The sequence below is a fragment of the Uloborus diversus genome, chromosome 6, assembly GCF_026930045.1.
Source record: "Uloborus diversus isolate 005 chromosome 6, Udiv.v.3.1, whole genome shotgun sequence".
NCBI classification, from domain to species: Eukaryota; Metazoa; Arthropoda; class Arachnida; order Araneae; family Uloboridae; genus Uloborus; species Uloborus diversus.
Window position 1 is genome coordinate 42,834,729 of NC_072736.1, and position 26,664 is coordinate 42,861,392.

At 32.4% G+C, this 26,664-nt stretch overlaps 1 protein-coding gene across 1 annotated transcript in view; it reads right to left on the bottom strand.

Moving 5' to 3' along the window:
- Positions 1-26,664, bottom strand: part of LOC129224602 (pyruvate carboxylase, mitochondrial-like) — a 119,415-nt gene that overhangs the window by 19,504 nt on the left and 73,247 nt on the right. The window contains 4 exon segments of the mRNA XM_054859087.1: positions 1,340-1,483; positions 9,179-9,427; positions 20,377-20,556; positions 23,016-23,260. Coding sequence (XP_054715062.1) covers positions 1,340-1,483; positions 9,179-9,427; positions 20,377-20,556; positions 23,016-23,260 — 818 coding nt within the window.

Consider the following 26,664-nt stretch of genomic DNA (forward strand, 5'->3'; position numbering starts at 1 on the left):
GTAGGGCTCCAAGACCACATCTCTATACCTCACAACTGTAACAGAGCCTCTCTCAAAGACATGGAGGGGTGTGCAGCCATCCAACATGATGCCTGTCCAGACTGTCAAACCTCCTCATCCATAATGGTCGATTTCCCGGTTATTAGAGGTCAGGTAGTGGCACCCGGTTCAGCTTAACCGACTATTATTGTCCATTGGATAGAAGCAGGAACCCACTACCTGCCGTCCAATATGCGCGAAATCAACCATTATGACGGTGGTGGTTCGATGGTCTAAATAGGCATCATGTTGAGTGGTCGCACACCCCTCCATGTGTTTGAGAGAGGCTCTTTGACAGTTGCGAGGAATAAAGATGGGTCTTAGAGCCCTATTTACATACCTATGCTCACCTCTTGAGAGGTACTGTTAGTCCTGGGATAAATTTAATGGATGTGAATGCAAGGCCACATAGAGCTCTTCTGGTCGACGAATTTTTGGAAGGGGAGGATATTCACTGAAGGGTTTAGCCAAGCAGATCTCTAGACTTGAATCCTATAGAGCATGTCTGGGATGCTCTCGGGAGAGCAATAGCAACTGGCAGAACCTCTTCGGGGACCATCCATAGTCTGAGAACAGCATTGTTGAATGAGTGGAAACAATTGCTCCAGGATCCCATAAACTACTCCAATTCAAGTATGGAGTCACACTGCAAGGTCCATTGGTTTGTTAGAATTGGCCATACCCCCATTAATTCATTTTGTTGTTCAATTTTGCAACCACTGTTTGATACTATCTAACTCTAGCGAGTGTTATTTATGATCATGCATGTGTATTTTAAATCTTGGACGGTTATTTGTTTTGCATTGTTTCAATGTATGTATATACTAAATTTCATTAAAATCGCCCCAGTGGTTCTGGAGATAATTGACCATATCTGAAAATTCTCTTAATTTCTTACACCAGTATATTTCCTCAACTTTTGTATTTAGAATGAAAAAAATATGGTAAATGAGGAGAAGTTATTTGTATACAGAAACAAAACTATATTTAGACTAGTACAGTTTGGGAACTTTCGCTGTCAGAGATGCTAAAAGGATGAAGATCCATTCAGGGAAAAAATATTTTTAGTAGCCAATAACAAAGCTGATACTTTCACAGCGTGATATCCTCCGGAAATTTTTTTTGTGTTGCGGGCGAAGAATTCGCGTAAGGTCTAAAACTATTTACTGGTAAAAAAATCGCAATGTGGCCATTTCGCGTAAGTCAAATCGTGTTGTAGCGGGAGTCAACTGTACATATAGTTTGAACACTAGTATCATTAAGAAGTAATCTAGAATAAAGATGGATTGGAAGAATTTACCTCTTTGACAGATTTATCTCGGATAAAAACGGATCTCAACTGTCCATTCAGTTCAAAGAACACTTCTTTCTCTCCTGCACTGTTTTTACTATCAGAAACAGCAAGAGTTTTAATATGCAAAGTTTTGCCCTTTTCAAGAGTTACCTATAAGGGAAAAAACATTTCAATTACAGAAAAATCACAAGTTTGCAAATTTAATAATGACCATGATACACTTTTTGCTGTAAAGTAACTTTTTGCAAAATTCATATAACTAAAAGACAAAAAACTGAAAAAATAGAAATATTTTTCAAAAAATAAGTTGATTAAAGGCAACAAATTTCTCTCTAAGTATGTATCGCTCTCATTAAATCATCTATAAAGGCATCCTTTTGCAACATTTGTATCGTATAGCTAAAAATTTTAAACCAATTTAGCAATATTTGTTTTTTAGCAAATTTATGAAACCTACTTTGATCATTGTTGAATCAAAACTCGTACTTTTCTCAGACAGAAGACTAAATCTCTTGCTTTTAAAATATTCAAAAAATAAAAACTCGACTCTTAATGAGAACATAAAAATTTAACAAATATGTTATAAATGCTGAATGGTAGCCATGTCTTTAGGGTGGTCCATGCACCTTTAGGGTGAAATAAAAATAGGCCAATATTATGGAGAAAATAGGGTTCTCAAGTTTAACATTTTGTTTCATTGGTAAAATTTGGTTCACGTAAAAAGCTAATACTCATTTTAAATATTATTTTTTGCTTCCTTTTACAAAGTAAAGGAAGTATTGTATCTGCAAAACAAATTTCCCTCAAAAATCAGCCTTAATTTCCATTTTGCTTGCCCTTGAAACAATATTTAGTTTTTTTTTCAACCCAACCACACATAGATATTTGCCTAAGAACGTATAGACATCCGAAATATCCATTTTGAGGATCCCAGAGTTAATTACAAAGAGTATTTTCGTGACGTCTGTATGTACCTCGCATAACTCAAAAATGATATGTCCTAGAAAATTGAAATTTGGTATGTAGACTCCTAGTGGGGTCTAGTTCTGCACCTCCCCTTTCAGTTGTATTTGGATGTTCCAATGGGGTCTTTTACACCTTTTTGGGGGAAAATCAAATTTCAATGCAAACTCAAGTGGTGTTACAGCTTTGCAAACACTTGGCGATATATCGCCAAGCTTTTGGCTGCTAAGTTTTGTCATAACTTGGCGGGATTTTTTAAAAAAATCTGGTTTCAATTTGGCCATATCTAGAGTTAACAATTGAATCACATTAAAATTGCCAATATTGGAAAATTTATCTGTATAAAACATTTTTTTTTCTTTGCTTTGGTTTGCAACAAGCTTAAGGTGAAAATATTTAAAGTGTTTCTTTGCTTACTCCGAGGCACTATTATCATTAAATTGGACTAAAAGGAAGTCATGTGATGCACTCATTTTTCTAGCAGGTAGGTTTTTTTTAATAATTGAACATAAACTAAGATTCAGTAATAATGTAATAATGTATGAACTTGGGTACACCATACATAGTTCAAAAATATTATGTTGTTTAATCATTCAAAAAATAAAGAATTAAAAAAAAAACAATGAAACCGTCAACAAATTACACAATGAAAGTGAAAAGATTGCACATAGATTTTTTAGTCATCAAATTAAACAAAAAGGGTAACAGATAAAAATTAAAATATTAAACCACAATGGAATATTTTTATACTTATTTAAAGTTTATGAATAGAAATGTTTGCATTTTTCATAAAAGCTATAACAGTGATATAACCTTTTTGCTAAAAAAAGAGATAGCCATGAAAAGAGCAAGGTTCTTAAAATGCATCTACAATAAGCACTTGATATTTATAGCAAGTTAATAATAACTTAATATATATACTCCTTGATCTGATGTTTGCTCACTTAATGTTGAACAATTTGATTGTTTAATATTTTATGAAGCACTATGAACAAGTTCAAATTGACTTTTTCAGTTTAACAGCAATTTTCTGAAATTTAAAAAATTGTATAACGGAAAATCCTTGAAACTTTTCTATAACACATTATTAAAAATATGATGAAAACAAAAACAATTTTCATTCATTGATTTTATACAAATACATAAAAATAGTTACTTACAATAGAAACAAATCAATCGCTATAGATGCAAAAAAGATGATGCATTACGAAATATAGATGAAACAAGTATGAGGAATACAACGCAAAATGACACTTCTTGAGTGAAATAAATAATTGCTAAATATTTAAGAACTGCTTGAAACGACGAGGGAAGGGGGCGGGGGTTACCCTCTAATTTTGGAGTAACTCGCAACATTAAACTTTGGCCTCATTTCTTCAGTACAGGACAGCTACCACCAACGCCTTGGAAGAGTTTCTGAAACTACTTCAGCACTTCCGAAGAAAAAATTCAAAAGTCTATTTGATTTCCAAATTATGTCACCATCCAAAGCGTCTTTAATCAATTTGTTACATTAATGCTCTAAATTTTTCCTAAACAATAAATAAAGCTGGAAAAAAAATCTCTAATTATAAGAATGGTGTTAGTTTTAAACAACTCGGAAGTACAACTAGAGCTTCATTTCAGAATTAGAGGGAGGGGAAGGAGGGGCAGGGGGGGAGTACACAAGTGTCCTCGGAAATAAAAATATAGTCGTAAAAAATAAAGTTCAAAATAATCAAACATTGAGCAGAAAAAACCTTTTAAAACTTGCACCCCAGTTTGTTTTAATGTGCAGTGATGGATTAAAAATATCGCAAATGTTGCAATTGCGCGAGAGGCTTCGCAATCATAGGTTACGAAAATGCTTATGATAAATGTTTTACAACTTCCGTGATAAAGAGGGTCCCAAAATGTATTTTGAATTACCCCAAACTCCGCCGAAGCGATACAGAAAAGACTGCATTACTGTGATTCATATTACAAATATCGAAAAATTAAAAATTACCGTCGGTTCAACAGAAATCTAACAAAATGTAACAAAAACGGGTTTCGTCGTCTCATATTTGTTTCCAAGTTGGTCTCTGATTCGGAAATATATCACCAAATGATCGTCAGTCTAAAACGCTATATTAGTTTTGCTTTGAAATCAGTAATTAATAGCCCTAAAAAAATGAGTAAAAAGACCTCTTAGAACAATCGCTTGAAAACAAAAAAGATAGTGCACAACTGGAACATACGCAAACCCCACATACGAAAAACCTTTTACAGCTTACCATTTTTGAGTTACAACTTACTAGCAGTACCTGCACAGCGATGCCTGTGCTAAAAATTTATTGGAAGCAGGGGCGGCTCGTCGCTATGGGCAGGGTGGGCCCGGCCCACCCAAAAAATTGTAATTGATAAAATACATTATTAACAAAAATATCGTTTTGTGTTTCAGTTAAAAAAAGTAAAAAGTAAGGCGCACAACAGATTTCAAACATCTAGCCCACCCCCCTCTCCGCATATCTCTAAACATAACCAGAAAGTTTTTAAATCCCATTAATTTTAGCGCTGTGCACAGTTTTGGGAGCTGCGGGCTCGCGTGAAGCTGCCCCCGAAACTAAGAGTCACGCCTCTGCCCTTAGCCAATCGCAATGACTGAATCAGAAAGCGAAAAATGGCGGGTGATAACACCCGAAGGAATTCATTGCAACACAAGGGTGGGCAAAATTCGCCGAGCCCAAACGAAATCGTAGTTGTCTATAGCGGTTTGGAGGGAAGAGTCGAGGTCAGCGGAGAAGAGTCTAGAAACGTTGCTCACTAGAATAACATGAAAAATAAAAGGGCAGAGAATCGGCTGCCCATGCCCATGTGTCAGGGAAAACCTTTTATCATACCGTTCCGCTTCTGTTTTTTTTCTTTTCTTTTTGTATTAATTTTTTCCTCTTCAACAGCTATATATATATATATATATATATATATATATATATATATATATATATATATATATATATATATAAGGCATGGAGATTGCCGGTTTCATGAGATTCCGTACATTTGTTTTACAACGCATGCATAATTTTTTTAGTTATTTGTTTGTTTTTGGAGTTAGAGATGCTTATTCTCAAAATTTCTGTGTAAGGACTTTCTTTTCGAATAGTAGAGCAGCTCGGTGGTCTGACGCACCGGCAAAAAAAAAAAAAAAAAGGCTGATCCTCAGATTTTTTTGGTCGTCCACGCAAAAAATAAAAAAAAGGAAAAGAAAGGAAACTCCATAATACCTAATGATAATATTATCCAACACTTGATCTTTTACGTCAGTTTTAAGATTAATTTTCATAATTTTCTATGATTTCTCAGTAGCTTTTTTAAAAATTGTGTCCATTTTTTTGACCATAGTTACTTCTTGTCTTAACATTTAAATACTTGTGTAGCAGTTATTTATTAGAGTTTTATTTATATATTTACTTATTCATTTATTATTATTATTACTTTGTAAAAAAGGAAGGGGGAAAAAACTTCAGCCGTTCGTAATTTTTTTTTTCATTAGTTTTTAATGGTTCGCGAACATTTTTTTTTTTTTTACAAGTTAACAAGAAAACAGCACAAGTCCGCGTGAATTTTTTTGAAAAGCTTTTGCAGGCTCGCATGTCAAAAAAGGTCGAGAGACACTGTAGAAATTACATTACTCTTTTTCATCAGATCGCAGTTCTATTGGTACGTACCTTAGCTTTTTTTTTCTATCATATAGGATAGGTATAGTTTTGACATTAATTAAAATATTTAAGATCCTTTCAAGCTAATGTGCCTTATAACTAGTCGATTAAATATTTTGTTAAGGGTATATGTGTGACCGTAATTAATTTTTCAACCACTCTTACTCAAAATTATTATTTAATAATGATGATAAAACATAAGTTAAATTTGAAAGTCGATTAGTAAAAAATGCAGCAATAGAAATATTATGTTTATTTCTTTTATTTCATTTACTTATTTTTGTTCTTGTTCAGACGGACCTTTTAGACGCTATTTGTCAGTTATCCATGTTTTAATTTTAAGGTTGCTTGAATTGTTATGTCAAGATGCGTATACTGTAATTAAAGTATTTTTTTTTTAAATATTGTTGAATACCTTTTTATGCCTGTCCTGAAAATAATTTAATTCACCAAGCAAAACCATTTTTCACGGGGGTGTTTTTAGTGGTAAGGGGTCTTTCTCTTTTTGAGAGTCTGGTTCCTTAATGTTTCACGGTGTGCCACCCCTCTTGGAGGGAGGGGAATGGCACAGTTTATATTAATATTTTTATTACAACATATTATTATTATTATTACTGCTGTTAATATTATTATCAATTCGATCGCTTAAGGGAAGCCGAGTGTTTCATTTAAAATATGCAGGGTGTTCCGTTTTAACCAATAAGACCTTCATTTTCGCAACTGTTTGTTCAAGGTGCATACTTCCAATTGCAGAAATGTTCAAAATCAGATGCAGAGTTAAGATACTAAAAGTTTAAAGCGAAAAAAAAAAGTCAAAAACTAAAAATAACTTTTATACTGACCCTAGGTCTCCTAACTTATATTTAGGGAAATAATTTCAATTGAAATATATTACTAACAGAAACAATTTGGCATTTATGCGACCAAAACTCAAGGAGATATTCGAGTTTAAAGTTTTAAGGGACCAGATAGAAATGAGATAGGAACTTATCGTCCTTTCAGAAGAATGATAGGTTGTCAAAGTTAAAAAACAAAGTATTTATGTTTTTTAATGCTATTCAAAAACAAATGCAAATTTTATGCTGTGATACGCGAAAACACTACAAAACATTAATCAATTTGAAAAACCAGTTTTGCACACAAAAATTTTAAGCCTTTTTAAACTGCTATATTTTCTCTCAAAAGGTGTTATTGACAGTGAGTGTGAAGTGGTGTAAGTCACGAAAAGCTGCGTTTCATATCTGGGTGAACATTGGTCGTACTAATGTCAAACTTTTTATGTTGGAATTACATTTTAATGGTGATGACTTCCCTGAATATAAGTTGGAGAACCTAGGGCCCGTATAAAAAAATTGAATTTTGTATCATTTGACTCATTCTTATTTTCGCTTCAAATTTTCAATTCCTTAACCTTGCACCTGATTTTGAACATTTTTGCAATTAGAAGTATGCATCTTGGACAAACAGTTGCAAAAAAGAAGGTCTTGTTGGTTAAAACGGAACACCCTGTATAATCTATGTTCACACAAACCTGTTTTTGTGCGGTCTTTCTTTTTGTACAATTTTTTTGTGATTTTTTTTTCCCGCGATATATGAAAATTTCAATCAGATTGGGACTCAATTGACGAAATTATTTATGAAACAGACAAAATGTTTTTTTAAAATGAACGAAGTTATCTTTAAAACGAACAATTTGTTTTTATGAGGTTCTTATCCACCGCACAAAAACAGCTTTGGGAGTATTAAATCAAGTGGTATAATTTTGTAGGGCTATCTGAAGTTTGTATTAACTGATTTAAGTATCATTTTATGTTCCTCAGCATTAGTTTACCAACCATTGTTTTCATCATTTTATCTGTGTAAACATATTAGGGTCATTCTCCAGAAAACGTAACTTTTGAACGCAAATATTTTTCAATTTCGAAACCTTTTGTTTTCTTTTTTTTTTCATTCTTACAAGAAAGTGTTACCTTCTAGAAATAACCATAAACAATGGCCCAGCTAAGTTCCAATTATTTTACTCATAAATAACAAAAATAAAAATCATAAATTTTCATATTATGACATACTATGTATATGTTCACGTTACACAAATTGTGCTTAGTAGATTACTGGGAGTATACCCTCAGGAAAATTGATGGGAACATCACTGCTTTTAATTAAACAAGTTATTAAGCAACAAAAACAGTCATACAAGGTGTATGAGACGCCACAAAGGTTGTGAACCAAAAATTTTCTAAAAAAAAAAAATTAAAAAATTGTTGTCAGGTTTAAATAGATATATTTTTGATGACATTAAAAATCATCGTTAAATGAATTGTTCCCTAAAGTTTTTACTGCAAAAGCCGTGTGACAGAAAAGTTACACTTTTTGAAGAATGACCCATAAACATAACTGCGTGCCCACCCACTAAATTAAGGCACGAGCCGCCACTGATTGGAAGTCCGTTAAATAAAAAAAAATGGCGCCCCCTCCCCCTGACCTGAAATGATCATTTTTCTTTGTATAAAATGCGTACACACCTTTTCAAAAAAAAAAAAAAACTTAAGTTTCTTTGGAATTTAAAACTTTTTGTCAAATCATTAAATTAGATTGATAGTTGCTTCAAAACTCTATTTAACGAGTGAAGCGTTTTTTATTATTGTAATTGCTGTAAATTAAAATATTTCGCCAAATAAACAAAAAAAGACATCAAATAACATCTTTCAAATGTAAAAACAGTTCCACAATTCTATTGTTTATCGCCTAACTCGGCCAGAAACCACGCTATCATAATCCATCCGACTAACAAAAAAAAAAAAAAAACATCCAGTGGAACATTAAAAAATCATCGTCAGAAAAAACGAAGAAAATGTTGTACATTTCACTCGGATAAGAACTTAATTATGTAGTGGAAAAATGAAGCATGCAAAAGTAGGTATTTCAAATTCAATTTTTTTACATTGCAATACTAAAGTAGGCCAACAACCTAAGACAGTCAGAGTACCAAAACGATCCCTTTAATGTTTTAAACAAAACAGGAAAAGTTACTGCAACTCATATCTAATTTAAACTACAGATTATATATATATATATATATATAATGATTTTTTTCTAAATTTCAGTTTGCAGATACCTACTTTTATAGTCATACGCTTCAAATGTAATATTACACATACTGCACACATCTTATGCTGAAAATGTTTAAATGAAACAAAATTACTTCAAACTCTTCAGCAACTTTAGGACCCATTAAAAAGACTCGTGTGTTCAGGCAATCTACTGGTCCATAGGTATTACGGAAAGCCAAGAAGTCATCACAGACTTTGGGATACATAGCTGCACTCATAACATCTTGATCTTCTATCGTCATCCCATGTTTATCTTCTAAATCTGATTTAAGCTTTTCAAAGTCCAATGGGGGTAAACTAGCTCCCGGTCTGCCTTCAATTTTTGGTAAACCTTTTAAAATCTAGAAAAATAAAAGACAATACAATATAAACTAATGAAAATGTTAAAATAGTCATGGAAAAGACAGTGGCGTAGCTGGGGGGAGTGGAGGGGGCGGTCCGTCCCGGGCGGCACTTTTCGAGGCGGGGGCAAATAAACCCTTTTGATGTGGAAAAAAGAACGTATTTTTCAAATAAGGGAATTATGGTTTCAATCTGTGTTACTGCAGACAAAAAGAAAATCTTCGAATTATAAGACTTTTGTGTCACTACCAGATTTAAATTACTTTTATACAAAACTTTCTGTTTGCTTTCTTTCAATAACTTTCAAAAGTCTTTTTTGATAGCATATCAGTACAATTCCTTGTTTTTTTCCGAGGAGGCGGCAGTGGACAGTCATGGGACCAATGTTTTTTTACACTGTAGAAGTTAACTCCAAAAGGAAGAAAACAATGAAGTTCTCCAATTTTTGATAATAAGAAAGATTTAACACTAGATTTTAAGAGAGTTTCTTAAAAACCTCCTAGGGAAACAAAAACTTTTTTTTTCAACTTAAGGAAAATGGTGACAAGAGTAAGAAAGGGAGGGGGGGGGGAGGTGAAAAATGGTACTTGAAGCAATTTATTGCTGATCACAGGGGTGGCTTTATATGTTGCAGAGTTTACTTTGATTTCTCATTTGTTACAAAAGCTCTCTATTTCAAAAGAAGTGAAAAGAATTTCTGTTTCTTCGCTTTTGAGAGTAGAAAATGTATCCGACAACTTTGGATCACATGTTAGTCTATTCCTTATGGAAGATACGCGTATTTCATTTTTTAACATTTGGTTTGGTCCCTCAACTTTGCCAAATATAGTGTAAAATTGTTTTTTAGCATATTCAGTATCAAATAATTCCAGTTAGGAACCTTTCCCACCTTCGCTTTGTAGTCTAAAAGTGTGAAAGATAGGTTCAAAATGTTTTTAAGAGGGGCAGCTCTTGAATCATTCATCTCTTTTCATGATATCACCAAATATAGCTTAAATTAGGGTTTTTTACCTCAATGTTTACAAATTTCCGAGTAGAACCACGAACCCGGTCTTTTCTTCTAACGTAGTAAACACAGCCAAAAAAGTACATGTTTTGGTCTTTAACTCTGAAAACTTTTCTGGAGAAAACTCCTACCCTCTCTTATAAAGTCTCAACATATAACCTAAAATTACGTTTTTAAGACTTTGATACTTCAATATCAATTTGTGACCTGACCATCCTTTATCTCCTAACGTGATCAAAGATAGCTTAAAGTACATGTTTAGGATTTCAGTTTTAAAATTATTGAGAGCAACCCCTCTCTCCTTTGCACCTTAATCACCTCCCCCTCATCTAACGTCTCCAAAGATTAAAGCCGCATTTAGGAGACTTCAATTTAAAAAAATTTCCGAGGAAGGAAAGCCGAACTTTTCAGACATTTTCCTAACGTCCCCAAAGATTGCCCAAAATTTAGTTTTGGAAAAAATTGGGAGCAAACTCAACCCGCCCTTTCCCTTCACTTTACTAAAAATTGCCGAAAATTGAGATTTTTTACATAAATTAGCAATTTTCTACAAGCAGACCCCGAAGTGATTTTTAGTGGGAAAAAAGTAAGAAATAAGGAATCAAAATTTTAAAAAGTAGGAAAAGTAGGAAAAAATCACTTAAAAAAGTAGGAAAAAATAGGAATAGATAGGACAATACACACGTCAAGAGGAAACAAATTTAGCGTAAACTTTATTTCTAATGTAAAATAAACTAACAGTATTTTTGATTTAAAACTGTCTCAAAAATTAACTAACAGTACTTTTGAAGTATTAAAGGGATTTAATGAAGGACTGAGTCACAAAAACAAAACAAAAGAAACAACCTGACAATCATCTGTATCAAAACAAACTGGTGTAAACAAAAATATGAAAATAAAATCCAAACAAAGAAACACCTTTCAATAATACAGTAATAAAATTTTTAAGGGTGAAAAATTAAAATACAATATAGCGATTGCAAAAAAAAAAAAAAAAACTCCTTTTAGTGCGATAAAACGATTTTTGTTAAAGATTTGTTTGGCCAAAAACGAAAACATTCCTTCAAGATCAACCATTTATCATTTGAAAATTCTGACACTAAGCAGTTGACATGCATTCTTGCATAAACAGGGGCAGATGTTTGAATTTGAATAAAAAAAAAAAAACAGCTCATGTGTGCATCACATGACTTCCTTTTACTCCAATTTAATTTCATTTCCCCATTATTGGCAGTTTTAATGTGATTCAATAGTTTACTATCTAAATGTCTTCAACAGTGGCCAAATTGAAACCAAATTAAAAAAGAATAATAAATTGCGAAATTTGTCGCCAAGTTGGTGACAAAACTTGGCGACCAAAAGACTGGCGATATATCGCCAAGTGTTCGCCAACATATAACACCACTTGAGTTTACATCGAAATTAACAATGATTTCCCCTTAAAAAGGGGCAAAAAGCCCCTTTAGAAACACCCGAATGCAACCAAAAGGGGGAGGTGCATAACTAGACCTCATTAAGAGTCTACATGCCAAATTTCAACTTTCTAGGACATACCGTTCTTGAGTTATGCGACATACATACGCGCACAAAGACATCACGACAAAACTCGTTGTAATGAACTCGAGAATCGCCAAAATGGATATTTTGCGTGTCTATACATTCTTACGCACTTATCCACGTCTGGTCGAGTCGAAAAAAAAAACTCAACATTGATTCAGGGGTGAGCCAAATGGAAATGAAGGTCGATTTTTGAGTGAAAATTTTTTCCCGAATACAATACTTCCTTTTTTGTAAAAGGAAAAAGACAAAACGCAGAACTAAAATAAATTTGTTCTTAAATATGGGACATAAAATTTATTATAACATAAACTAAATAAATAACAAAATAAGTAAACTAAAGGGTTTGTATTAATATGTTACGTATTTTTAGCAATCAACATAAATTTTTGTTTCAGGCACGTCATTTATGGGGGTCAGTTGGGTCAATGTCTCCCCTCCCTGACTTTGGAAAATTAATGCTTAACAATACAAGTTTGCACGGTTTTTGTTGTTTTCAGATAAAAATTGCATTTAGTATACATCCTTCGCTGTCCACCCCGGGGGAAATATCAAAATGATGGGGCAGTTTTAGTTTTAATCAAGCAATAAAAACGAATGTTGTTTTATTGGTTTGATCCCCTTTTTGTTCCAAAATTTTTGCCACGGAAAAAATTAAGGAAAAATCCATGCATGGTAAACATAACTTTTTATCAAAGACAAAGATCAGTTACTAATGTTTCTCTGTGCATAAAAAGGAAGGCATAAAGATTTTCTCAATCCTCCCCATACAACAAAAATATTCATTCGGAAATTGTTAACGAAGTTGAGAGTGAGGGGGGAGCATCTGGCATCAAATATCTGCATATATATCTCCCCCCCTCTTTTTGATTTAAATTTGATAAAAATTTTAAATGTTAAAAAATGCTGCATTGCCATAAACGCAGCACACAAAAATGATGAGCAACTCATCGATATTGATGATGAATCAGAATAGACCCATTAAAAAGAAAAAAAAATACGGTACATATTTGCTTGTGGCTATACCCCCCCCCCCCCCCAACTTTTAAAAATGTGAAGAAATAAAAACGGAATCTCGCATTTAAATTAATTTCCGATTTTTCTCCAAATTTCCTCCAATTTTCGCCCATCTAAGTCTTGCCGTTTTTTTTTTTTTTTTTTTTTGCAGATACACTCTTTGCAAGAAAAGAAAATGAAATTTTATAAATTTTATAATCATGTTTACGATTTAGAATGAACAATAATCATATTTATGTATGAAAAAACTTAGTTTCCGCGATTATTTTTAAAGTGGTTAATTTTGCGAATTTCTGTTATCTGTCCCTTTTACTTTGTACTAACACCAATAAAATATGTACAGTGTACAGGTTTTTCATTTTTTGCTTCTTTACATTCCTTTTAAGGTTTTATATTGCCTTTCTGTTTAAATAGAGCTCCATTTCACTTGTAATCAACTATACAAAAAATTGGAGAATAGGAAATTCGGCTTTTCCCGCACATTTTAAACAGTCGGCTGTTTACTTTAATTAAAGCTTCTAATTGACGGGTAAATAATATATACAGTGGCTCCCAAAAGTCTTCGTACACCTACGACTTTCAACGAAATAGTCCCCAATCAATTGGTTAGAATTAATATTTCGGAATAGGTATTTAATTATAAGATCAATGATCAGGGCCGGACTGGACCGTCAAAACGGCCCGGGCAAACACAAAACAGGCCCTTATTCAGGGGTAAATCACCCCCCCCCCCTCCTCGCATGGACACATTCTTGAAAGTTTAAGGGTTTTTAAAAATAGAAGAGGAAAAGAGCAACGAAACGAATGCAGGGCCTGCAAACTTGGGGAGTGCGAGTTTGGCAGCCCCTCAATTTTTGCGAATTTTAACAGAGAGAATGGGAGAGCAAGAAAGATTTCAGCAAAGCTAATCTTAAGTGTAATATTCTCTCATATATAGGGAGTTTGGGGGTTTCTCCCCGGAAAGTTTCCAAAACTGTAATTTTTTAAACGCTATTTTAGATAATCCTTAGTAGAGTTAGGAAGTGGGGTTGGGGGGAGGGCTACAAAATCGAGCGCCCTCGATCGGTAAGTTTTCGAATTTGAAACTTTAAAACATGGGTGCAGGTTTTATTCGGTTATGATAGGGAGGAGGAATTGGGGATGACCATGGAAAATTTTTCGAAACTGTAGATTTAAAAACGCAGATTCAGACGATCTTCGTAGGGTTAAGGGATTTGGAGGCCCTCCACCAGAACTTTTTCTAATTTGAATACTTAAAGATCTCAAAACTGAATGGAGGTTTTCTCAGAGTCTCAGCGAAATTTGCCAAAATTGTAGTTTTAAAAGCGCAGTTTTAGACTTTTCTTGGTACTGTTAGTGAGAGGAGAGGTTTGTGATGTGATCTCGATAATTTTTCGAATCTGAAATTACAGAAACGCAGTTGTAGACAGAGCGTGACTAACGAATGGTCCTGGAGGTCCCCGGACCTGGTCACATCAATTTTAAGGAAACTAAAATAGGGTAGGGGTATGTGGGGTGAAGTAAAATGGTTAAGATGACTGAATTTTCTAAAAATGAACAAATTAGAAATTCGTTTTGAAAATTATAGTACATAAAGAATGAAAATTCTATTTTGTAATAAAACTTGCGCTGAAAGAGTATTTTTATTTTTCGCAATAAATTTGAGTCTTCAAAGAAAAGGGGAAATTTTTCACTTTTTTTTCATGGGGTAAAGTGAAAAATGAAATATTTTTCAAATTAAATATTTTCTAATCGATCATAAACATATTTTTGATCAAAAGAATAAGTAAATCAAACTTTGAATGAATAAACGAATAATTAAATGAAAAAATCAATTAATATGAGAAACAAAAATGAGCGAGTACAAGTGTGAATGAATAAGAAAATAAGTGAATGAATGAATGTAAATGAATTAATACATGAAAGTGTAAGTGATTGATATTAAATGTTTGAGTGAGTAAATGAAACAAACTATTTCCCTTTACCCCATCCACTTTGCGCGAATGTACTAAACTAATTATACAATTTATCAAAAATGCATATACAATCTTAATATTCATTAAATTAATACTGCATTGAATATTAGAAGCTCTCAATTAATATTCAAAATGTTAATAACATGAACTTCATTATTTTATAGTAACGAAAACAATGTTTGACTTACAATAAAATATTACATATCAGTTTTAAAATTGCCTCTATTACCAAATGCTTTAATCTTCGGTGGTATTTTTTTCCTGACTGGAATAGACTACATATGGTACTACATAGTCAAAATAATACCAGATAGGTGGAGCTAAAAGCAGAGTAAATATTTCGCCATTTCACTTTGCCCCGCTATTTCACTTTGCCCCATGTTCCCCTAAATTTCTATCTTTTGCCCTTTTATGAAAAATATTGCTTTGAAAATGTGCAGATTTTCTTGTAAGAGCAGCACCAAATTTCACCTAAGGATCTGGATACCACTTTAACTTCATCGGGCCCTAGTTTTAGATGTTCTCCAAAGATGTTAATGAGAAGAGGGTTTCAAGGGCTCTCACTAATAAATTTTTTAGTACTGATGTCCGTAAACGACAGTTTAGACGGTCTTTAATGATCGGGAGGGGGCGTTTCCAAGGGTAACGGGGGTGTGCTCTCCTGGGAGTTTTTCGAAATTGAAGTCCTAAGTAAGCAATTGTAGGTTGCAAATTGTGGGTTTAGGAAAGCCTCCACTGGAATTCTTTCGAAGTCGTAGCAAAATAATGAGAGGGAGGGGTAGTTTCTAGTCTTTTTTTAAAATCAAAATTGAATTTCTTCATTGTTGTCGGTTGAAATTGTGGTGTGGGGTTTGAAAATTCTCTCCCGAAATGCTTCCAAAATCAAAGTTTCAAAAACCCCCTTCTATGCTATCTTTGGTGATGTAAAATGAAGGAATAAGGTTTCAGGAACCCCTTTTTGGCTATCCTCTCTTAATTACTCTAATTACGGTTAAAACTGTTGCCGAAAACCCACCCTCTGCTACTCTGTTAATACGAATTAACCGTCATCGGCCCGAATAAAAAAACTTTTAACATTTTGGTATTTTGGACTGATGTGAAGTACTTTGCAGTGATACATTAGGTCCTTTTTCCACTTTTTTAATTCTAAATATCATACCTTCTAAATCTCTTGATGGTTCTTTTTTTTACATTCATACACTTAGAAAAACTGGTGTGCATTTTCATTGCAATATTTTAAAAATCTCCCACTGTATTTTAACAGGAGGGGCGGGGGGAGTTCTATTTAAGGCCCCCAAAGCAGAATACTACTAAATTTGCGACGTACGTCGCAGAACAGATGCCTGAGCGGCAGAACAATTCTGTTCAAATGTGAGAGGAAAGCTGACAAATTTTCTGCAGAAATTCTGCAAATTTAATTGAAATTTCTGCAGAAACCACGGTGCCAAAAATTTGCAGAAACCGCGATGCCGAAAATTTGCAGAAACCACGGTGCCGAAAATTTGCAGAAACCGCGGTGCCGAAAATCTGCAAAAACTGCGGTGCAGAAAATCTGCAGAAACTGCGGTGCAGAAAATCTGCAGAAACTGCGGTGCAGAAAATCTGCAGAAACTGCGGTGCAGAAAATCTGTAGAGTTTGCAAATTTCTTAAAATTAGTAGAAAATCTAAAATTGTCTCAAATTACGATAATTTGGGGGAAAGCTCGCGATGTTGAATTCGATTAGTCCTTTGTAGGTTTTTCCCAATCGATCTTCATCCACTACAATTTCCGCCATGCATGTTTAGGAAACATGCCAACATGTCCATCGCTGGAAATTGCGTGTCTTGTTTAAGATTTCAATCCTTTTGCATCCAGAAAATATTTTAATTGTTTTGAAGTGTTTTATTACATGCAACCCAAACTCAACTCATTCTATTTATTATTTCAGTAATTTCTTTGTTTAGTAACATCATTTTACTTGCTCCTTCATGCCATGTAAAATTAACCAAAAAATGTGGTTTGACACCTAGGTTCGGATTTTTATAAAACTTTGTATCTTTGCTCTTTCTATGCATTTTGGAAAGCATATCAGCTATTTTTGGAGAATCCCAATCAGTTTAGGTTTGATACCTTGTTAAAGGTTTTTTGATTTTATAGTTTTCATGATCAACTAATTTTCCAAATTCAGTGCTCTTTAATTAGTCATTTGGTTGAAAGCTGTGATGTTTCCGGAAATATCTCATTTCCACAAAAATAAATAGCAACAGTCCAGATAAAAAAAAACTATGTGAAATGATTTTGATTTTTGCCACCCAACTTGTTTAAAATGTCACGTTTTTTCGCGTACAATGCTTAAAGTACTTGCAGAACAATTTTAGTCAAATGATTTTCCGTTGCAGAACATCGTAAAGTATTCTGCTTTGGGGTTTAAGGCATATTTCAGTGGCTCCTGTGATTTTTCTCCATTTAGCTATGATTTTTGTGATGATATTTTATGTAAACAATTAAATATGTTAATTGGTCGGTAGCCCTCTTAAAGCTATCAATTTCACACACACACACACATTTATCTATTCACTTTTTTAAAACTGAAGCTTGCCACTAGCTTACACTGTGTGCTTATTTTTTGCCATTTTAAAAAAGTTGCAAAAGCACAATCGGTGACCTTTAATTAGGTAATCCTAATAATACAGAACTTTGTATGATTCAATTTTACAATTGCACTATCTTTTTAAATTTTGCAGAATTAATACTTTTTGTTGCTTTTATTCAATTTGTTCTTTCATAATTACTATTTTAATTTTGTAAAACTGCAAAAGCCTTCTTTTTCTTGTGCATCGATAAAATATAATTGGAATTGAATTCTGAAAAAGGGTAAGCGGTAGCACCATCTATATCCCTTTGAAGACGGCCCTGAAGTACACTCAGGATCGACGAGAGGCCATGACAGCCCAGTCGGAAATTAGGGGCCAGCTTTGGAATTGCATTCGTAGAGGTTTTAATGAGGATAGGGGACCGGAAAACCAACAGACAGGGGGCCCCCGGCTTAGCCCTCGGCAGCCCTGAGTGCACTCAAAAAATGCCTCGTGGACACTCCTGATATTAAACCTGCATCCAATGACTGTTTGCCTCCCAAGCCTCTATTAAACATAGTCCACCAAATTTGAAATAAATAAATAAATAAATAAAATAAAAAAGAGATTAACCACAAATCACAACCGGCCCCGCGACCCACCGGCCCTTCGGGCGATCACCCGACCGCCCGATTGCCCAGTCCGGCCCTGTCAATGATCAATTTTTAACAAAACTACATGAAAAGTTTTTAAAAAATATTAAAACTTAATTTTTTAAAAATCAAAAACCAAAAAGTGCCGGAAATTTTATCTCACAAAAGTCTTCGTACACTTTATAAAATTTCTATATATTATTGAATAATCTAACTTTTGACTTAAAAGGGTCGAAACAATGCAAAAATATTAATAAAACGGCATATGATAATTTTAATCATGAATTTATTCGAAAATATTTGAGTGTACGATGACTTTTGTGGCGTGTTATTTCTCTGTATCTTCGTTTTCTGACCCATTTCAAAAAGAAGATCCGTCAAAATTTTGAAAAAACCAATCGGTTGTATTTAGAATGATAAAGGAATGATGTGAAAAAATATTGGACTTCATATTCGAATTCAGTTTCGAGTTATTTTGGTTTTACTAAAAAATTTTAAAGTGTACGAACACTTTTGGGAGCCACTGTAATTGCAGTATCTATTTCTTTATTGTTCCGTTAAAACAGTAGGACTGAAGTCGGGGCGATAAAAAGATAAATCGATCATAAACGTCGCAACGGCAAAAAAGTCCCTTACGAAAATTTAACTTTTAAACATGCAGACGCCGCAGCTTTATTTCCAGAAATTACAGTAGTCAGTCAATAAAAAGCTCAGAATCTGCTTGTTTCTTTGGCTTTTCAAAATTGAAGCATGCAGAAAATTATCGGTGCGTCATTGTAAAAATAAGAATCAATGCACAATTACAAGTGTTATACTAAAGAAAGAAAAAGTAGGAAAAAAAAGGAAAAAGTACGAAAATAAGGAGAGAGCTCTAAAAAGTAGGAAAAAGTAGGAAAAATAGGAACTCTTCGGGGTCTGTACAAGTATGAGCCTCGCCCCACCTCTCTTTTTTCTTTTGCAAAGTTATAGAAATTAATTATGTCTTCTTTTTCTTTAATTAAATTTCTAGTTTTAATTTAAACACCCTTGACAGTTTAATGTATTAACTATTTCACAACGAAAGGGCGGAAAACACTGTAGCTATGCCACTGGGAAAAGATAATATTTATTGCATATTTAATTAGCTAAATACAGTATATTGAATAAAATAGTTTTTCAAGCAACATAAAAAAATCACTAAAATGCTCAAAATTTAAGCAAAACATTTTGAATGAGAATAGTGAATTGATAAGAATGAAAATCTTAAAGAAAGATTCTTGAAATCTTCAATAAAGTAATAACTGTAATGACAATTTTGTAGTTTTGTCCAAAGCAGTTATTTTGCATTTCAATGCTTAATTTGTTCACAATAACTGAACATAAATTAAATATTTTATTTATACAATATGTTGATAATAACAGATGTAAGAAATATAAGACATATTTCAGCAAGCAAAAATAAATTTTACTCAGAAATTTTCATTTTGTAATTTTAGGTATAGTTTTTTTTTTGCATATTTTTTCAGTTAAAAAAAATACACACGGATTGCAATAGAGAGCTAAAATTTTTATAGTTTTTACCGAGTCACAAAAATATTTTCTTACATTACTATATTTTTTATTTTCAGTAAAAATCTCAGCATATTGCAAAGGAGCAACCTAATTTTCTATTTTACTCTTTTTCTAAAATATTGCAAACAAACTTTTTCATTTGGCACCAGGATTGTTAGGTTTAAACCATGTTGGCTTACCAAATGCTTTTGTTTTCTGAACAATCAAACATGTAAGAATGTTCAGTAAGTTACCGCCCTATAGGCGGTGTATTTCATGTATGTAAGAATGTCCCTAAATTCTCTTAACAGGACCGATTACAATATATGATGATTGATTATTGGGAATTCAACTTTATTTTTTTTTAAAAAAGGAAAGGAAAAATGAGTAAAAAATGTAATTGCACGTTGAAAATTAAAATACTTCTTTGCATTTACTTTCAACCAGGTACTTAATAATTTCCATTTAATATTTTTTGCGAGTCATGAGATAAAATACATTTACTACATTATATTTTTTCAATCTTTTCTTAGAATACTTTAAAAGAATGGTTTAATTTTAATTCAAAATAAATCAAAATGCTTGCATAAAGCTATAAGAAATTCTGGTTGAAAATATTTTTTTTAAAGAAATAAAAAGATTTTCACTAAAGTACCTTAGATCGAAGAGGTTCTACAAAGCCGCCATGGGGTTCACCAATATACCCTTGCATAAATTCAATAACTGAACTCGGAAAACTAAGGTCTTCAGCTTTCTCTGATATTTCTTTGGCTGACAGTTTATTTTGCACCATGAATTGAGCAAGATCACCAACAACTTTGGATGTTGGTGTTACCTATAAAAGAAAAAATTATACCATAAATAATTAGTCATCTTTGCTTAGTTCTAATGCAAAAATATTTGAGAACAATATTGCAACAATTTTACACTGAAATTTGAAAGTTTAATCTTATTCTAAATTTCTTTTTATACAGTACTCGCCACTAATAAAATCACTGGATTATAAAATCAGACGCTTTTAAAATCAAATCTGGAGGGGGGTTATCCTTGAATAAAATCATCCTCACCGTCTTATGAAATTAAACTTTTGGAGAGCATATGTTAAAATCGGAAAAGAAGAAAAAAAAAACGCTTTTTCTTCTTTCAGAACCACGATTTTATTTTTTCTTTCAAGATTTGAAACAGTGTAGCACTAATAAAATAACAAATTCCACATTAACAAAAAAAAAAAAAAAAAAGTGAAGGTTGTACGTTTTCTTTCTCGGGGAGTTGAATGGGAAAAAAAGAATGAAGCAGGCACAGGAGAGCTGCTTCAGAGCCACCTATTTAGTTGGTTGGTGATGACTGTTTCCACTTTGCAGATCTGTTTCGACTTACAGTCTGGCTCACTGACGACTGATTTTCAGTCAGTTCGTGCTCATTTAGCTACCTACAGAGGTTGACAGTTCATTCATCGAGTTAAAATTGTTAGCTAGCAAGTCGTGACGACTTAGTGTGAAAGATAAATTTGAAATTTTGAATAAGTGTGATAAGCTTTCTAAATGTAGTTAGTGTGATGTTGCAATTAACCCCTCAACGATCGGATAATTTTCAAGAAAACGGTCATAAAAGTGTCTTTTTTTTTATTTAAGAAAATGATATAAAAATATAACAACATGTGCATTTAATTTTTCATTTTCAATACTTTTTAGATTGAAATTTAAAAATTTTTTAAAATTTTGTGAAAAGTCAACAAGCAAGCCCAAGCAAGCGGCAAAAATTTAAGTCTTTTAAACATTAAAAAAGAATTTTATTAATCTTTTGTGCAATATAAGTAAAGAAATTTTTTCTTGTGTGGTAAATTTCAAAGCTTGAGATACAGAGGCCAATGTCACAATCTGGTAAAATAGTACCAAATTTCCTTTCTTCATCTCGGCAATTACATTTAAAATGGACTGGTGCTGCCATCGAGAAATAAAATGTATTCCGGGCAAAATAAATGAATTGGTTTTAATAGTTTCATCACATTAATATTGCACACCCCAGCACGGCAATACCACGGGAGCAAGAAATGGAGGTGGAAATCCCAGCACGGCATTTTCACGGGAGCGAGCGGGAAGGGGTTAAAAATTAGGGATTTCTCAATCTTCACTTTCAAATTCTACTACTCAAACAACAATAAATCTATATTTTAAGACCCTTGTGAAATTTAAAAAATGATGTAAGTTAAAATGTTTTCTGTATTTTGAAACACTAAAAATAAAATATGACTTATCGTAATTTATTTCTTTTCTAGAGTATTTAAACTTTAAAACCTTTTATTTCCTTCAGTGCATGTATACCGGTTTATAAAACCAGACGCTTTATAAAATCAAATGTCCTCAGAACGAATGTGATTTTAAGAGGCAGCAGGCACTGTAATTCTAAAAAATGCTATTCTTTCAATGAAACATTGATTAATTTGCATGTAATGGCCATAACAAAACCTTCTATCTATTTGATATCAATGCCTTATCTTTTAAACATACAGTTAGCCTTTAAAAAATATATACTCTATTTAATGACTTTCAAGTCACCACAAAAAATTGTCAAATAGTATTCTCCTAAAACTACAGCGGAGCATCCGGAACTACGATAATCAAATAGAGAAAGTCGTTAAATAGAGCATCGTTAAACAGAGAACCAACTGCTTTAAAGGGTGCCACTCCTAACAAGCCAAGCTGTTAGGCTTACGAGAGAAACATTCCACTCTTTGCACGACGGGTGCAAAACGTTAATCAGCACCATTTGTTGTAAATTTGTGTACCAAATTTTGTTGGATTCCTTCCATTGCTTTTTGATTTAGAGCACTCACAAAATACTGATATTTTAAAGAAATGGTTAAAATATTCAGCTCCCACTGATAAAAGTAAGTAAATCCATTATTCAAAATCAATATCTCTTCCTATTTACTTTTGGAATAGAAGCAAGCAAAAAGTGATGTTGAATGTGCAAAACAGCCACTTTCTCACTTTTAGGAGTATGCTCGTCAAGCAAGTTGCATTTTCAAGGAGAAAAACAAAAACAAAAATAACTCCACACATTTTTTGAGTTTACTTTCTTTTTGAACTAAAATATGTAGTGCTGCTCAATAAAAATTGAAAAAATTATTTGTAAAAGAATTTAGCAATTGAATCAAACATTACAAATCATCACAGAATAGTAGAATATGTCCAAAATAAGCAACTGATATTTACTAAGGTTTTAAAGCTGTTTTTAAAACGCTTTCATTGCTTGGTAAAATTTCAAACAAAAGTAAATAAATAAGATAATTACTTTTATTAAATCTCCTAATAGTTTATTAGCTTCAGCATAAGATTTTTTTATTTTTTCAAAATGTTCTCCTAAACCTAAACTATAGGCTTGGAACTGAAGGTTAGTGTACTGTCCACCAGGAATTTCATTTTCGTATACATCCGCATTTCCACTTTTCATGGTTACTGTGCATTCAAAGGGTGCATATAGTGTGCGAGTTTGCTCCCAAAAAGCAGAGTATGGTGTAACTTTGTCCAGGGAAATACCTAAAATAATAATGATAATAATAAACAAATTTATTACATAATAAAATAATAATATTGTTAAAAGTCTGGAACAACTTCCAACTTTCTTTGAAATGACGATTCCAATCTTGATTAAAAACAAAATTAATTTATTTACAAATATTTACAATTAAGCAGGTAACAATTGCAAACATCAAGCAATTAATCAACTATCGTTAAAGAGTTTAAACAGTTAGAAAGAGAGAGCAAACTGACTCTCCCCTTTCATTCATATGAGGACCAGTTATTTATAAATCTAGAGAAGTTTGGACAAAATTCGATTTCTTTCTGGATGTTTTGTTTTTATTCCATTTGCAAATCTTACCAGGGGACCATATACGTCATTCGAATGTGAGGGGGTTGTGTATTCATTACAAGAAACTATTTACAGGTTAAGTTCCTACAATAATTAATAGAACAATAGTGAAAATTAATAGAACAAATGCCAAAATTAGCCAGATTACAACAAATTAATCATTAAAACAATTACTAATTACGAAATTTGTAGCAATATTACAGAACGGAATTGGGTAAGACAAAACTATGTTGTCAATGGCTACAAATTGTTGTAGAAAATTTCCAGTAAAATTATATAGTAAAATTCTTTACAAACATTGAAACAAAGTATAAAATACTAAAAACAATCAAAAAACACCACTGGAATAAATGAAACCAACAAAGAATGATTTGAGATTTTCAATAAGTAACATGAAGTAAAATTCTACTCTGGGAAGCATGGATGGTGTAACTTTCAACACACCATGTTTTTCTCACTTCATGACATTTACAAAAATTTCCAGATCATTTAAATGTCCTGTTTTTTGTGTTCTATCACCATCCCAAAACAGCTTTAATATCTTTTAATATTAATTTTTAAAAATCTTCATGAAAGAAAGATAAAGACTGATAAAAATTGAATGCTATTTTTTATGAATGGAGTTGGATTGAATAAACTGATGTAAGTGGATGGATTGAAATTTTCAATTTGGCATAACAAATTTATGTGCATTCAAGTCCTCAACATATAAGAAAAAAATATGAGCATTATTGAAAATAATGGCATAAATAAAGTCATTAACACCCAAGTGGTAGATCATGCTGCAAATAAAAATGAGCAAGTCTTAAAGAAGCAAATGCCAGGGTTCATACTCTATTTGGATGAAAACATTCCATGACTTTTCCAAGACTTTTCCATGACTTCATAAAATTTTTCATGACCTTGTTGCATGGAGTGAATAGTACCATTTAATATCAAATTTGCCAATTTTGGGAAATGAGCATCAGCAAAACTTCTATGTAATGCTACTACCTCATTGAAGCACTTACTCATGATTGAAAAAATATCAGTGTACACCTAAAAAACTAAACTATTGTTATGTCTTCATCATATAATTTTAAGTAAGGTAAAAATACAGTGCAACACAATCCAGAGCAACACAATGATGCTTAAATGTGTAATAATTTTTTTATAAAAGGGCAGAATGATAATAAATGGGAGAAAGGTTAAAAGAGTCATTACTAAGTTTCAATACATTTGCTTCAAAAGTTGCATTTTAGTGTTAAAACAATGCATTTAATCATCCACATAATTCAACAATATTTTGGTTCTTTAAAGTAAATCCATACTTCAGTAAGTTCATGTTTCTAAACTAGATATTTATAAATAATAATATAAAAAAAAACATTCAAACTTCTGATTAAAATCTACTTGTTTACTTATTTGCACATTTTAAAATACATATTAATTAATAGGTTTAGAAATTCTAGAACATAGTGTTTGATTCCTGACATTGAACGTAGCATTGGGTCGCATGGATTAATTTTGAGGGCTGTATGTCCGCCATTACTAATTTAGAGTATTAGAATTCCCCATTCCCATATTTCTATATTCTATTGACTGACTAAAGATCTTTATTTTCCAAAAACTTCAACAAATTAAGATAAATTCAGATAAATTTGATAATAAAGATTTTATGAGTGAAAGAAACGAACTCGGATGCAAATTGAATTGCATTTTTTGAGTGAGTGTGGCAATATAAAGAACGTACAAGTTCGCTAATCTCTTACATAATTAAAAACTGAGCGTATCTATGTATGTCCAAGCTTCTTCTCCCGAATGACAGTGAACTGACCATCGAATCAGGTATCGATGGATTCGTAATCTTCCCGTCTTCATGTTTGGCTATTTAACATAATCCTCTGATAATAATTAGCGGAGATATCAACTAAAAACTCTAAATTATGAAACTTGGATTTCGGCATAAAATCCCTATTTTTCAAAGGCTTTCCTCCATTCAAATTATTATTCAGTGCTTCATCTCAACTTTCCGCAACAATGCTTTTATTAAAATGTATAACGTGAAGAAAATCATTCAGACGAAAGATATGTTGCTATTTTCTTTCTCGAATTTGAAGAAGTAAAATTCTTGATTTTGTTTTAAAGGCTTTTCTTGTAATCAGGGGATTTAATTTTTTTGGTTCAAGCCTGAGTGTTGAAATCGCGTCACTTGACATAACTTTTATTTTCGAGGTGGACCGTGCAAAGCCGGGCAACGCAGCTAGTATAAAATGTAAAAAGTGTTGAAAAGAATGGTAAATTCAAAACGAGTGATGTCTAAAAGCACTTTGAAGAAAAGACGAGCGGCTGCTACAGAAGTGGATGCAATGAGATTTCAAAATTCAGATTTGTTTTTAGGATTGTTCAATTATCCAGTTTTGATAGCTTTTATATGCAATATTGTTAAATCACTCAAGATGTTTAGTTATCTTTTAGAAATTATTACTTTATCTTTGCCCAGGACTCCATGACTTCAGATAATTTTCCATGACTTTGAATAAAAATTTTAATTTTCCATGACTTTTATAACTTTTCCAGGTTTGAAAAATTTGCTTATTTTTTTCCCATGACTTTCCAGGATTTCCATGACTCGTACGAACTCTGAAATGCAATCAGATTTAAAAATTCATACAAAAAATCAGGATGTGCTTATGAACAGTGGCTATAATGAGAAAAACATTTAAGATGTATAATATACAATATATATATATATATATATATATATATATATATATATATATATATATATATATATTAAAGACTGAATGGTTGGCCTTTTAACATTACTTTTTTTAATTTATCCTTCAGGTCATTGTCATGATGAGATGGGGGGAATGGGGGGGGGGTTGAATGGGTTCTAAAATTATAGGCTACAAAATTTGGTACCTAGGATTTGAAATCTAGGTGTTGAATCAAAATTTTCGGTTGCAAAATACACCTTATTTCTAACACTGCTTTTCAACATTAACCTAATTTTATAACTCAAATTGAAAAATTTTGATTCAAAACAGCAGTTCTTTATGGGAACCTTTTACTTCAAAAACAGTTC